The 12,495-nt window shown below is 36.3% G+C and overlaps 1 protein-coding gene across 2 annotated transcripts in view; it reads right to left on the reverse strand.

The window, feature by feature from the left end:
• LOC126253198 (probable phosphorylase b kinase regulatory subunit alpha) overlaps positions 1 to 12,495 on the reverse strand; it is a 294,496-nt gene that overhangs the window by 244,179 nt on the left and 37,822 nt on the right. For both annotated transcript variants that reach the window (XM_049954368.1, XM_049954367.1), the window contains exons 2-3: positions 5,060 to 5,218; positions 4,590 to 4,806 (exon numbers count right to left, since the gene is read on the reverse strand). In XM_049954368.1, the coding sequence (XP_049810325.1) occupies positions 4,590 to 4,806; positions 5,060 to 5,218 (376 nt within the window). The remainder of the gene's footprint in view (positions 1 to 4,589; positions 4,807 to 5,059; positions 5,219 to 12,495) is intronic.

Genomic DNA, 12,495 nt, shown 5'->3' on the forward strand with positions numbered 1-12,495 from the left:
AACTACTTAAAACAGACGCCACGGGCAGACTGAGTGCAGGAGGCAGATGAAACTCGAGCAGTAGGCGGAGCGAGAGTCACGTGACAGGCCACGTGACTTTCAGCCTTATTGCATTCGTTTTATTGTTTCACCAGTACTAGTTCGGTTTTTTTCTAGCCACACCTCGTACATTCCATCACTTCCACCCTGTAGAGTTGCTTGATGTGATGTTTAAAGCTTTCCCGGCATACTGATTGTTCCATAAAAACACGGGAATACTGACGAATATCAGTAACGTCCTGCCACGATATTTTGGTGCAGAGTCTTCTGGCCATCTTCAGGTGAGTGCCACTGTAGTAGTACTGGCGAGTACGCGCCGAGCTCCGCTATTTAAAGCCGTACCGAGGTGACATAGCGCATGCGCTGCTCAGCGTGCGCGTTCATAACTGCTCCGTGCCTTGCGCCTCGCACCCTCCGCGGTGAAAGCTTGGCGTATCGATATCAGGTCGATTTTCAGTGTTACCTCTACCAGATTTTAATAAAGAATTTCTTTTACTAACCGACGCCTCGGCATAAGGACTCGGCAGGGTTCTGTTACAAGAAAAAGAAGGTGAGCAGAAGGCTATTGCTTATGCCTTTAAATGTAACCAGGTCCAGAAGCCCAGCTCCAACATCAAAGCTAATGTAACTTCTCATACCAGCTCCATTCACCAAATCTAAAGTAGCAATCCCATCAATTCAGGTTTAACATAGTACCGCTGATCGTACCATGTTTTACATTTTTGGAGGTGATAACTTCGCTGCAGAAAGTCTTTGGTCACTACCAGACATACACCAATTAATCTGTTGTCAACAATTGTTTATTTGTTACAACTTTATACAGGTAGCAGAACACGCCAGCTAGTGCTTCAACCACACTCCGCCCTCCTCCAAGGCTTTGGACAAGGTGTATTTATACATCTTTTAACAATATGTTCTTTGACATTATGTTATTTCATGTTTGATGTTACAATTGCAGTAAGTCAATCCACCAAAAACTGACATTAGAGAGTTTCAGTAGAAATTAAGACAAGTACAATGATAATGCATATTTCCAAAATGAACGATCTTTTACAAGCGCAGTTTTGAAACATACATACAGTTAACAATTAAGTTCTTACTATTCAGTCCACAACATTCTCGATATATCTTTATGTAATTTAATTAATTATGCAATTTTATTAAACAATTTTGAGCTGGTAATATTCCTACAACACAAAATTACAAATCAAACGTTCAAACTGACTTTTTGCAACATTTGAAGGCTAAAATGTAGAATAATTATGTACATCACAAAATCTTTAAATCGTGTTACAAAAGATTAATGAATCATTCTAATAAGATTATTTATGATACAAATTGACTTTCTGAATCAGCTTTGTCTCCAATTTAAACAAATCTTCTCTAGTTTTCATAATATGCGGACATTGCACTGAATGTTCCAGAAACATTAATTATGAGTTGAATTACAGATTTTTAGTTGGTGATTTCTGTAAGAATATGTTGTCCTGACTTGCAAATATACATAAATGTTAAGCTTTTCCAAAATTAACGGTTTACACAGTTAATTTGTGTTATGGTAAACAATGAATTTTACTAATTGAATTATAATTATAAAACTGAATGAAAAGTGTTACTAACATTTGTACACTATTAACACTGACTCCAGAAGTTTTTCTTTCTCTTCAAAACATCCCGAAATTCATCTCAAAGTGATAACGACTTATCCTAACCGTACATTACATTACCTGATTAAGTACATACATTAATTGGTCTGTAACACAGTTTAACATTTTCGTTACAATTATTTCACACTGTTGGCCTAAGGGACCTTATTCACTAAGTGTCCTTATACACTACCCACATCTGTTTGAGGGTGTATGGCATACAACGGAACCTGCTGTATTGGGTACTCCACATGACCCAATACAGCCTGTTTTATTACAGCCTCTAGAGGGTTAATTGAGTAGGAGAGAAAGTACTCTGTATATGAGCTAGAAACCCTCCCTTTTTTGTTGGGGATGCAGGAAATTAAGTACCACCTGTAACATCAGTAATTTATCCTGGAAACTGATAATCACGCTCTAAGCTGGGTACTCACTAGGCCCCACAAGACACGATGAATTGCAAGGGGGGCTACCAGCTGACTATATGCCATGTCAGCACTAGTGCCACCTTTTCCCTACCTTCTTCCTACTGCAAGAACGAGGTTCATCGTCTGCGCCACCTGAAGGCATGATGAGATAGCACAGTGCTAATGCATGCTAGAGGATGCTGCTATGGGTGGAGCACGGAGTAACAGCCAGGATGGTGGCGGACAGTTAACAATTTGACCATGAACTTGGGCAGACTGTGGATTGTACTGTCCACTGTACGGCTGGTCTCTGGAATCATATGCCCATGCTGTCCATCAGTCCAGGAGGTTTGGCAGAACAGCTCTGAGAACAGTGTGTGAGAACTGCGCTCAGCCCTGGCTGAATTGACATCATTTATCCGGTGGGACACACTATTGCCCTTCAGACTTGTGAGTGGTGGCTACACGTCATAGAGGAAAAGTAAGACATGTCAGAAGTTGTGTAACTTCCATGAGACTTGAGTGGTGCAGTCATGTGATTGTGAGAGGAACTTGGCCTCTTACCAGCACGCAAAAAATTAGGGAAGATATGCTTTGTCTTTTAAATCTTAGGGTACTGTTTTAGTGTATGCTTGTTCTGCAAAGTGTAATTCATGAACTACTCGTGGTGAGGATATATTTGACGGAATCATTTTAAAGTCACTATGTTTTTTGCATGTTGTGGATTCTTGAAGGCAGTGCATTTGAAAGTGTTCATAGTAACGTACAACTATTCGGCTAAGACTGACTTGCTGAGTGCTTCACTTCATGATTTTCCTAAGAGACTCTTCCTAATTCACTGATGTTAATTATTAGTTTTCCACTTTAAGAATTGCTACATTTCAAAGGTTTCATTAAATCCATTTCTCATGCTTATGAGATTAATGCCAATATGAGCAGTCAGCAATTTTGGGGCCTGTTGGCTAGTTTCTTGTTAATGTCAGTTAATGATTAATTTTCCGCTGTGTGTGTGTGTGTGTGTGTGTGTGTGTGTGTGTGTGTGTGTTATTTATTTTTTTTTTTTTTTCCCAATCATTTGTGCATTGCTGGCAAAGTTTATGATTGATACAATGACAGATCGTTTGGATCAGCTATATCAATGGTTATTAGTTTACGTATTTTTATATTGGCTCAGGTATTCATTCTGATTCATCAATCTGTTCTAGTCCACTCTATATTTACAAAGTGTGGTACTTTATAGTTGTTTTCTTAAGATTAGGTGAACTTGGTATATCTTAATAAATGTAGCTCAAAAATGCATTCCAACTCTTGCTCAATCAATCGCTCAATGCCTTTACATCCATCTTCCTGTTACAACATGCATGTCATTGATATACAGATTCATAATGTAAACAGACTTATGTTCCCACTGTTATGTATGCAATTGTCACACTGTACATGTTGATGCACATACATCTGATGATGAGTTATAAAACTGAATTCCTGCCTGACTATTAGACATTTTAAGTGCAGTTCATGGTGTTAGAAGATGTCCTTCAATAAATGGTTATTAGGAAAGGAGCACCAAGCATTCAAGATTTTTTACTGAATAAATCTCTCTAATGTGTTTCTCATTTCTTTTCCATACAATTAACATCCTTGCTAAATTCAGAAATTCTCTTATCTACGACTATTCCAGCATCATCAATAGTACAACATGCTTCATCTAGAAGAAAGCCACTTTAGAGATGAGCAGTGACAGATTTTAGTTGACATGCAAACGTAGTTCAGCATACTGTGGCAATAACATAATAATTGGCAAGTATCAAGGATGGACAACACATTCAACCAAATCCATTAAAAATAAACACATAAAACACTATAAGATAAAGCTGTTATTCTTGTGCCTGCTTGATGCACGGTGTGACATAGACATCCCCCGCCTCCATCAAAGCCTCAGAATTTAATAGATGTCGTCTGCCTCTAGGGTATGAATTTGATTCCTGACAGCCATAGATGTGATCCGAATCTACAATATATGTATGGTATCTGCAACCCATCTGATCTGAATGTACACCAATTCTTTCCATTTCTATATCCTCCCTCAAAATCCCGCCACCCACACACAATCTCGTTTCTGTCATTTGTCGGTTCTTGTCATTTCTTTCCTTTAGCTTCTTTGTCCTTACTTATTGCTTCTTTCCTATTTAGCAATAACTGCGAATGTTTTCAACTGGGCAACAATGTTTAGTATGAATTGAATGAACTTAATGGAGCAAGATGACTGAAATCAATTAGGAAAAGTTGCAATGAAAATGTGGTCTTATGTCTTAAGAGAAAGTGATTTTGTTCATGCAAAATACATAGGATTTCCTACACCATAATAAAAATACTGAAATTTATCATTAAAATTTTTCTCTTGTATTTTTAAATTTCTGTTTCATTATTTATAGTTAACTTATGTTTAAGTAGACCCCTCTAGGGTTCAAGATGTTATATCAAGATTTCGATGTCATACCTGAAGCAGTCATCTGAGCAAGTATCAGTAGGTACAAGGAAACAGCATCCAACTGCAAATGGCCCCATTCAGTGTCAGCCACGACTGTTTGTCCTGTACTTGAACTGTACTTTGCATGTAGTGAATCAAGTGGGTTTTGGCTTGATTTAAATTTCTCCACTTTATCTTTCTGTTGCATCATGGCCATTAACAGACCACGCATAAGTTTCACACAACTCTGTGTAAGAAATATAGAGCAGATTTCTGATAGTGATACACATTTCTTTGTGAAGTATTTAAGAATCATACAAATCTTATTAATTTTTTCACTGTTTTTAAATACTTACTGAGTGACAAAATTAAATACATAAAAAATGTTGGTTCAATGTTATGTTTTTAAAAAATTAGCTGTAATTTACAAAATCTTCACAGCAACTATAGAAGCATCAGTGCCAATTACAACAAGATAAAGAAATGAACACGTTTCTTACCTGCTCCAACTCATAGGTCTTTGCTCTGTCTTCATCCATGTCTGCATTTTTCTTGTAGGCCATTGATAAACCCCATACAGCCAAAATACAGTACACATTGTCACGTATCCATGCATGATTATTTTCAGGGCTTGCTGGGAACAATCCTGTCACAGGATGCTGCAAATTAAGGAAAGAATTCAACCTTATCCAGGATAAATTAGACAAAAGGGTAATTTCACCTAATGTGGTATTAACTAGTGAATTGATGACTGATCTGCAATGGGGGACTACTTCAGGATTATCCGGGCAATTCCCTAAATTTAAGCCAGACAGGCATGTACATCTGACCCACTTTTTGAAAAGATTCTAAAATGATAAGAGTTTGCTGTGAGGTACCTTCTTGGGGAGGCTTCAGAATGAGAAACCGTGAATACTTAGAATTTTTCTTCTTGGGGAGATTTCCAAAAGAAATTTAAAGAGAAATACTGGTCTGCTAGTGAACAAGAAAAGTTAATCTCAGATCCATGGGACCCAGGCGGAGTCATCTGTCCCCCAGGGATGTTAACATTGTGAGTTAACGGGCAGAGTGACTACCATCGGATCCCGAGCTGTTTTTAGTGTTTCTTCCAAAATAGTTTTCCTGCACCGAATTCTTTTAAAATCTTAAACTATTCTGTCATCTATTACTAATAGCTTAAACTATCTTACAGTCATAGTGCTTAGAAGCTGGATACAACTACAAGATAAAGAAAACTTAGGAGAATCACAGAATAAGAAAGAAAGTGATATCGACATAAAATAAAATGAGTAGAGTATTATATTTATGGATAATCTAATATGAGGTGAATAATTAAACAACTGTGATACCATAGTGTATAAATTTTCTGTTTTGTATAGAGTACCTTATACCTTTTATCAGATGTGATGTAAATGGGAGGGTTTGTATAGGTTTTGAAAGGGGTGGCTATTGTAAATAAAAGCATGGTATAAGAGAGCAAATAAAACATGGCTAACATAAAACACACATCACACCTTTCAGACAACCCTCGCAAACAAGTGTGCCTGATCCTTCACCATTTGCCATTTCCATAGGGTTGCTAAGATTTCCTTTGGGGACCTCAAGAGTGAAGGTGGGAATGTCCGTTCTGTAGGAGATGATTTAACACCAAACCTCCTCCGGCGTCTCACTCAAGTACTTGAGGGGTAGGGATTCTGGGGAAGGGGTGTGGGAAGGGTTTCCTGTCCTATCGTTTAAGTACTTCCTTGTTTCCATGGTTTCTAATAACCTTTCCTAAGAAAAGGGGACAGTATCATGCCAAAAGTCTAATTTTATAGGGATTATTCTCAAAAGTTTGAATTCTATGCACAACTAGCATTTGTTACGGTTCATGTAAGTTTACGAGTGTCAAAAAGAACGCTTTCATTTTGCCCAGAGTTCCTCCAAACTACAAAAAAATAGTAAAAATAGTATATACCAAAGAAAAGTAGAAAAAAAATAAAAAAAGAAAGAAAAGAAAATCAAAGAAGAACGGAAAGTAGATTACTCATGTGTCATGAACACCTGAACTTTACAGTTGAAAATAAGGAAAGAGTCTTTACAGTTCCCAAATACTAAGGAAGCTGACTGAACCACGAATGAATGCTGATGTCTGGATATCAAAGTAAAGTAAGAACAGAATAAAGAAACGGTCAGCTACAGATTGTTCTACAGGAAAAAAAAAAAAAAAAAAAAGAGATTGTTGTGGAGGTGAAAGATGTATGTATAAACATGTATAAGAAAAGTATATTGTTATGATATGAAATGTTGTTATGAGTGATATTATTTACATAATGATTGTGTATAAAATATCGCGTGTCTTATCTGAGGGGGGGATATGTAGTGTTTCGAGAATTTCAGTGTAAATTCTAGAACCACTATGCCTTCTACCATCTCGAACACACAATATTTTAGAAGTGAGTGTGGGATGATAGAATCCTACTGACTGCGCGTCACCTTTGTGTGTGCAGATTTGAAATTCAGTCATGAGAAGAATGTAGACATGGCAGTCAAACAACACCAAGTACCTGTCGGGCGGTCCATGTAAGTTTTAGTGCAAGGGTGTACGAGATGACCATGGAGTATTTATGTTACTCTGTGATACTAGTGTCAGTGACTATTGTTAGTGAAAACAGAACAGTTGAGAAGACACTCTTGAAGAAAAACTCTTGTCTTAGCCTTGTTGAAGGGAAGACATGTATTACGGATCATGTTGAGACTGGACATGGTGTTTATGTTAACTTTCTCTTATATGTAAATTAGTTTGTTTCTAATGTTTGGAGACACAAGAGGCTTACGAAGCAGTATATATTTACATGAAGAGTGGGATTTGTAAAATGTCTGAAGTTGAAATATATGTTGTTAGTTGAAGCAAATGAAACTTTGTATGTCTACGTATTTTTATAAGTAGAAAGAGTTAAGAGAATCCTGTACCTAGCAGTATACTTCGGAGAATAAAGTGAAAGAAAGTTTGCAGCAGCAAGGAAAGTTGGCCGAGCACGTCAAGCAAGTCATCTCGTAAAAGAAGTGGAAGTTAGTATATTTACTTCAAACTTAAATTGTCGTCCAAAAACATTAGACATTGCAAAGACTTATCACACAATTACGACAAAAGGCTTGTATGTGTGCAACGATTTCAAGGTGAGGAAAATATATTATTGAAGACTTGAACCTATTTTGCTTGGTTATCCAAACAGTCACAGGATTAGAGGGCTTTGCCGTCATCAAGATATTAGAAAACACTATGCCTAAAGGAATAAATGAATGTATAATGTGAAGTATTGATCTTCAATTCGAGAACTGTGTGTTTTACGTGCCTAATATAAGCTCTACACTGATGTTTAGTAAGAAAATATAAGGGATCTTTAATATATTAATATGTTATTACTAAGCCAATTGCAGTAGGTATCATAATGTACAGAGTGACTAAAAATATGTACATTTGTTTCACAGGTCTACCACAGATTAAAATAATGATACATTACTGTTTTCCATTAGCTGCAGTTGATTAGATTACTCGTGGTGATGTTGAATAGTACTAAGATTTTTCAAATTATTTATATTATTCTTAACACATAGAGAAAATAAATAACTTCAAGCTAATAGGAGTAGTTCATCTTCCCTATCCAAATCAGAGAAGTACACAATTCAGTCACTCCAGATGGAGCAATTACATGAAAGATAGTTTTGGTTTCCAAGTGGTTTTGTTTGTATTTTGTGAATAATATCAAACTGCCACATGTGTAGTAGGTTATGATGGTTATGTGTTTTGTACTCTGAAATACGATCCTTCTGTGGAATTGCTTACTTGGTTTCACCTGTCTGTTTTGTGTGTGGTCTTATTTCGTTGATGATGATGATGAGCTAGATTCATAATGATATGTTAATGTGAAGTTATCCCTATGCTTTCGGAAATTTGATAACAATGAAGTCCATGATAAACCAATATAAATGACAGACACTAGACAAGAACTTCTACTGAAGATAATGTTATATTGTGATCTGTAATACGTGGAACAATTAACAGTCATGTCAGTGCTGTATCATGATGTGGGTAAATATTTTGGTTTGCAATGAATGAGATTCCCAGCTGTTTATACCGGAAGGCAGTTCAACAATCGGCCAACACAGACTTGATTGTTGTTGTCATACTGAGAACAGTGTGTTAATAAATCCTGTTTCCTATAATGAAATGGTGAATGAACCAGACACTCAGTACCAGTATGATATGGTTATCAATCAGTTTGCAATGGACGATATTCTACAGAGAATTTGGTTATGAAATTGCATAACATATACTCGATTCAAACTCGCAATAAATTTTTCAATCTGAATGAACTGGATTTTTTACTTACCACTTCCGAATCAATAGATTTCAATGCAAACCAGACATTATTTAACAGATTGTATGTACTATCTTCCTTTTTACAGACTGCAGTGTCCTTGGAAATTATTTATGTATTTCAAAAGCATTTCAGGTTCTCAGACCATTGCTGTGGGCATGTCACTTTCAGAATCTGATTCACACATTTGTTTATCTCAAGGATCAACCCTGTTCCTGATCATCCCACACCCTTGCTGATATCCCAAAGGACTGCTATGGTCATCATCTCAAGTTCATCTCCACCTACCCTTTGGCTTCAGGGAGGCATTGTGGCAATGTCGTGCTCAATTGTCTCTGAGCTGGAAGCTCCATCTCCACTAATGGACAAACCATACTATGAAGCGAATTAACATTTGATACTGGTATGTTATGATGATCATTTGAATTAATTGAATCTCTGAGATGTGAACCAAGACTGACAGAGGTTTGTTCCAGGTTTTAAACAGTTTCCCTCAGGACCCCACCCCCGAATGGGGAAGCTCACAGAAACCCATTAGATCAATGATGGCACTAGCTGCTCCTGATGTAAGAGAAGCACTAACTGCAATAATTTATCAACCTTGGGACAATTTACATAGCACATCATAATCACTATCCTGTCTTAATAGTCTCAATTTAATATGCTACCACTATTCAGTAAAGCAGCAAACAGCAATGCATTCATCAGATTTTTACATTTTTCCAAAAGTAACAAATAATAGATTTTTGCAAACAACTTCAGTAACACACCCAGATATAATGGTAGTAAGACTGTTAAAGAATTGAAGTTTTGCTGCCATAGGGGACTTTGTACTATCCCTTTCTTGTGTTTGTGACTCTCAATTACTGTTGAATAATATTATGCCAAGTGCAAAGTCCACACAAAAGATACTATTTATATGCATCTACAAAGGCTGCATCGGAGCTAGGCGCTCTATGGATTGCAATGGCATTATTCCACTAAGTTGAGATGTCATTAAGAAGGAATGGATGAGCTCTCTTGTGCTGGACTTCAATAAGAATGGTTCCGAGTACTATTACACAATAGAGAACATTGCTGTACACACCATTAAAGAAACTCAACTAAATGTAAAAGTTATGTCCCTATGTGGATGACATTTAAATGAAAATTGAAGTATAGGGATACAGAAAGTGTGGATTCTTAGAGAATATAATTATTTTATTAAGATATGTTATTTATCAGTCTTTCAATAATTTTGTTTCATTGATATACTTGGGTATTATTATTGTAAGGGATTTTCCATCGTGTGTTATTATTGGTAGTTTGTGGACCGTAGGGACAGGTGTAGGATTGATGTGCAGTAAAACCTGCAGCATGATCATTTCCCTACTAGGAGAATATATTATTTCACTGAATTTCAATTTGTATACAATACAACAGCTACCATTCACCCTCCATCTAAGAGTGCTACACAAGCACACATGTGGGCTCCTTGCTGCCCATAACTGTGAGAACAATTTGTGGAACCAATCTTCTAGTTCAACAAACTAAAATTGTGTACATCATAAATTCCAGATACTTCGCCAATGACAAGCTGAAGTTATGTAAGATAAGTGCAACAAGGAGATATTAAATGTTACTCTCTTACCTAAAATTATATTCCTAATTCACTTTGTGTCAGTACTTTGAAATACAATATATTTTTTATACTCTGGTCTGAGCTGCTAAAGCTGGTTGTCGTGTGTGTGTGTGTGTGTGTGTGTGTGTGTGTGTGTGTGTGTGTGTGTGGTATGCTTGCTTGTGTGAATGAATGATGTATGTTTACCTTTTTCTGATTAAAATTGTGGCTGAAAGCTTGAATGTGTCTTTTAATTGTGCCTGCCTGCAACTTAATGTGTCATCTTCATGGTAAGTAGCAATTTATCTTTTCCTACACTGTTGATATTTTTTAGAGAGATTCTAAACTGTTTCCCAAAAAAGAATATATGACTTCAGTTCGTTTAGAAGTAAGCTATGGTCTACTGTGTTGAATGCTTTTGTCAGGTCTAAAAATATACCTGTAGTTTGCATCTTCTATCCAACAGACAAACTTCAAGGAACGATTGTGTAACTGTTGTTGTGCTTAGCCCTTTTCCAAAACCATGAAGAGACTCAACAAGCTGTTGCTGCTTGTAAAAAAGGCATTTAGCTGGGACCTTTGAAGATCTTACTACAGGTGGGATTAATGATCTTGATCTGTGGTTGGAGACATCTTTCTTACTTCTCTTTTTACACACTGGTTTCACAACACTCATTTTTAGAAAAGTTGGATACACATTTTCTCTAATGCAACAGATAATCAGAGGGGTGAGAGAGGTTTTGAGGTTCCTTTTAAGCACATATTAGTAATTGCATTGGATAGATTAGAGTAAATTAGATTAGATTAGATTCAGTCTTCGTTTCATAGACCCAAAAATGAGATGATTCTCTTGGGTGTGGAACAAGTCAGAAACTATAACATAAAACATCTTAACACAATACTCACTACCCTGATCATCTGTCAGGAGATTGTCAATACAGGTGAATATATTAAATTGGAACAGTCAATATTTACAGAATTAATGCTCTGTCAAAAAGATGATCATTTGTCAGGAGATTGTCAATACGAGTAAACTGGAACAGATAATATTTACAGAATTAATACGCTGTCAAAATGAACCATAGTTATGCACTTTTAAAAAAATTATCATACACAAAATACCTAGTCTTGACTGTTGTGGTCAAGTGCTGTAAAAACTGAAATCTCACAGACATTTTTACTTAAGCGGATCTAACAGTCCCCATTAAGATATTCATCTATAGAGTAGAAGGAGTTGTGTAACAAAAAGTCTTTCAAACTCTGTTTAAAATGTTGTTTATCTGAAACCAAGTTTTGTATGGTTGCTGGCAGTTTATTGAAAATGTGTATTCCAGAATATTGGATCCATTTCTGGACCAAGATAAGTGATTTTAGGTCTTTATGTAGATTGTTGTTATTCCTAGCAATGATACTATGCATTGAGCTATTAGTGGGAAACAAAGATATATTTATTATTCGCAACAAATTTCATTGCAGAATAAATATACTGAGAAGCAGTGGTTGGAATACAAAGTTCCTTGAACAGGTTTCTACATAATGTTCTTGAATTTTCACCAGAAATCGGTCTTATTACACACTTCTGCATGCTAAAAACTTTTGCTTGATTTGATGAGCTACCCCAGAATATGATCCTGTATGACATAATAGAATGAAAATAAGCAAAGTGTGCAAGTTTTTTATATTTATATCTCCTACATCTGACATCATCCTACATCTGACATCATCTCCAAATGAATTTTTTTCTGTGTCATGCATTTTGCCTTGTATACTAAATTGAAGAGCAATAGTTTGTAAACATATTACAAATAGTATTTGGGTTTTCCCCAGTGTTATGGTCATATCTTATGCTGAGTGGTTGTGTTCATCTTCTTGGACCTTCACACTACTTGTCAGTTGGCTCTCAAAATACTTTACTTATGTTGTCAAAACTGTTCTATTGCTTGGCTGTTGATCTTCTTCCTTAGGTTTAAATGTT

Source organism: Schistocerca nitens, chromosome 4 (assembly GCF_023898315.1).
Source record: "Schistocerca nitens isolate TAMUIC-IGC-003100 chromosome 4, iqSchNite1.1, whole genome shotgun sequence".
NCBI lineage: Eukaryota > Metazoa > Arthropoda > Insecta > Orthoptera > Acrididae > Schistocerca > Schistocerca nitens.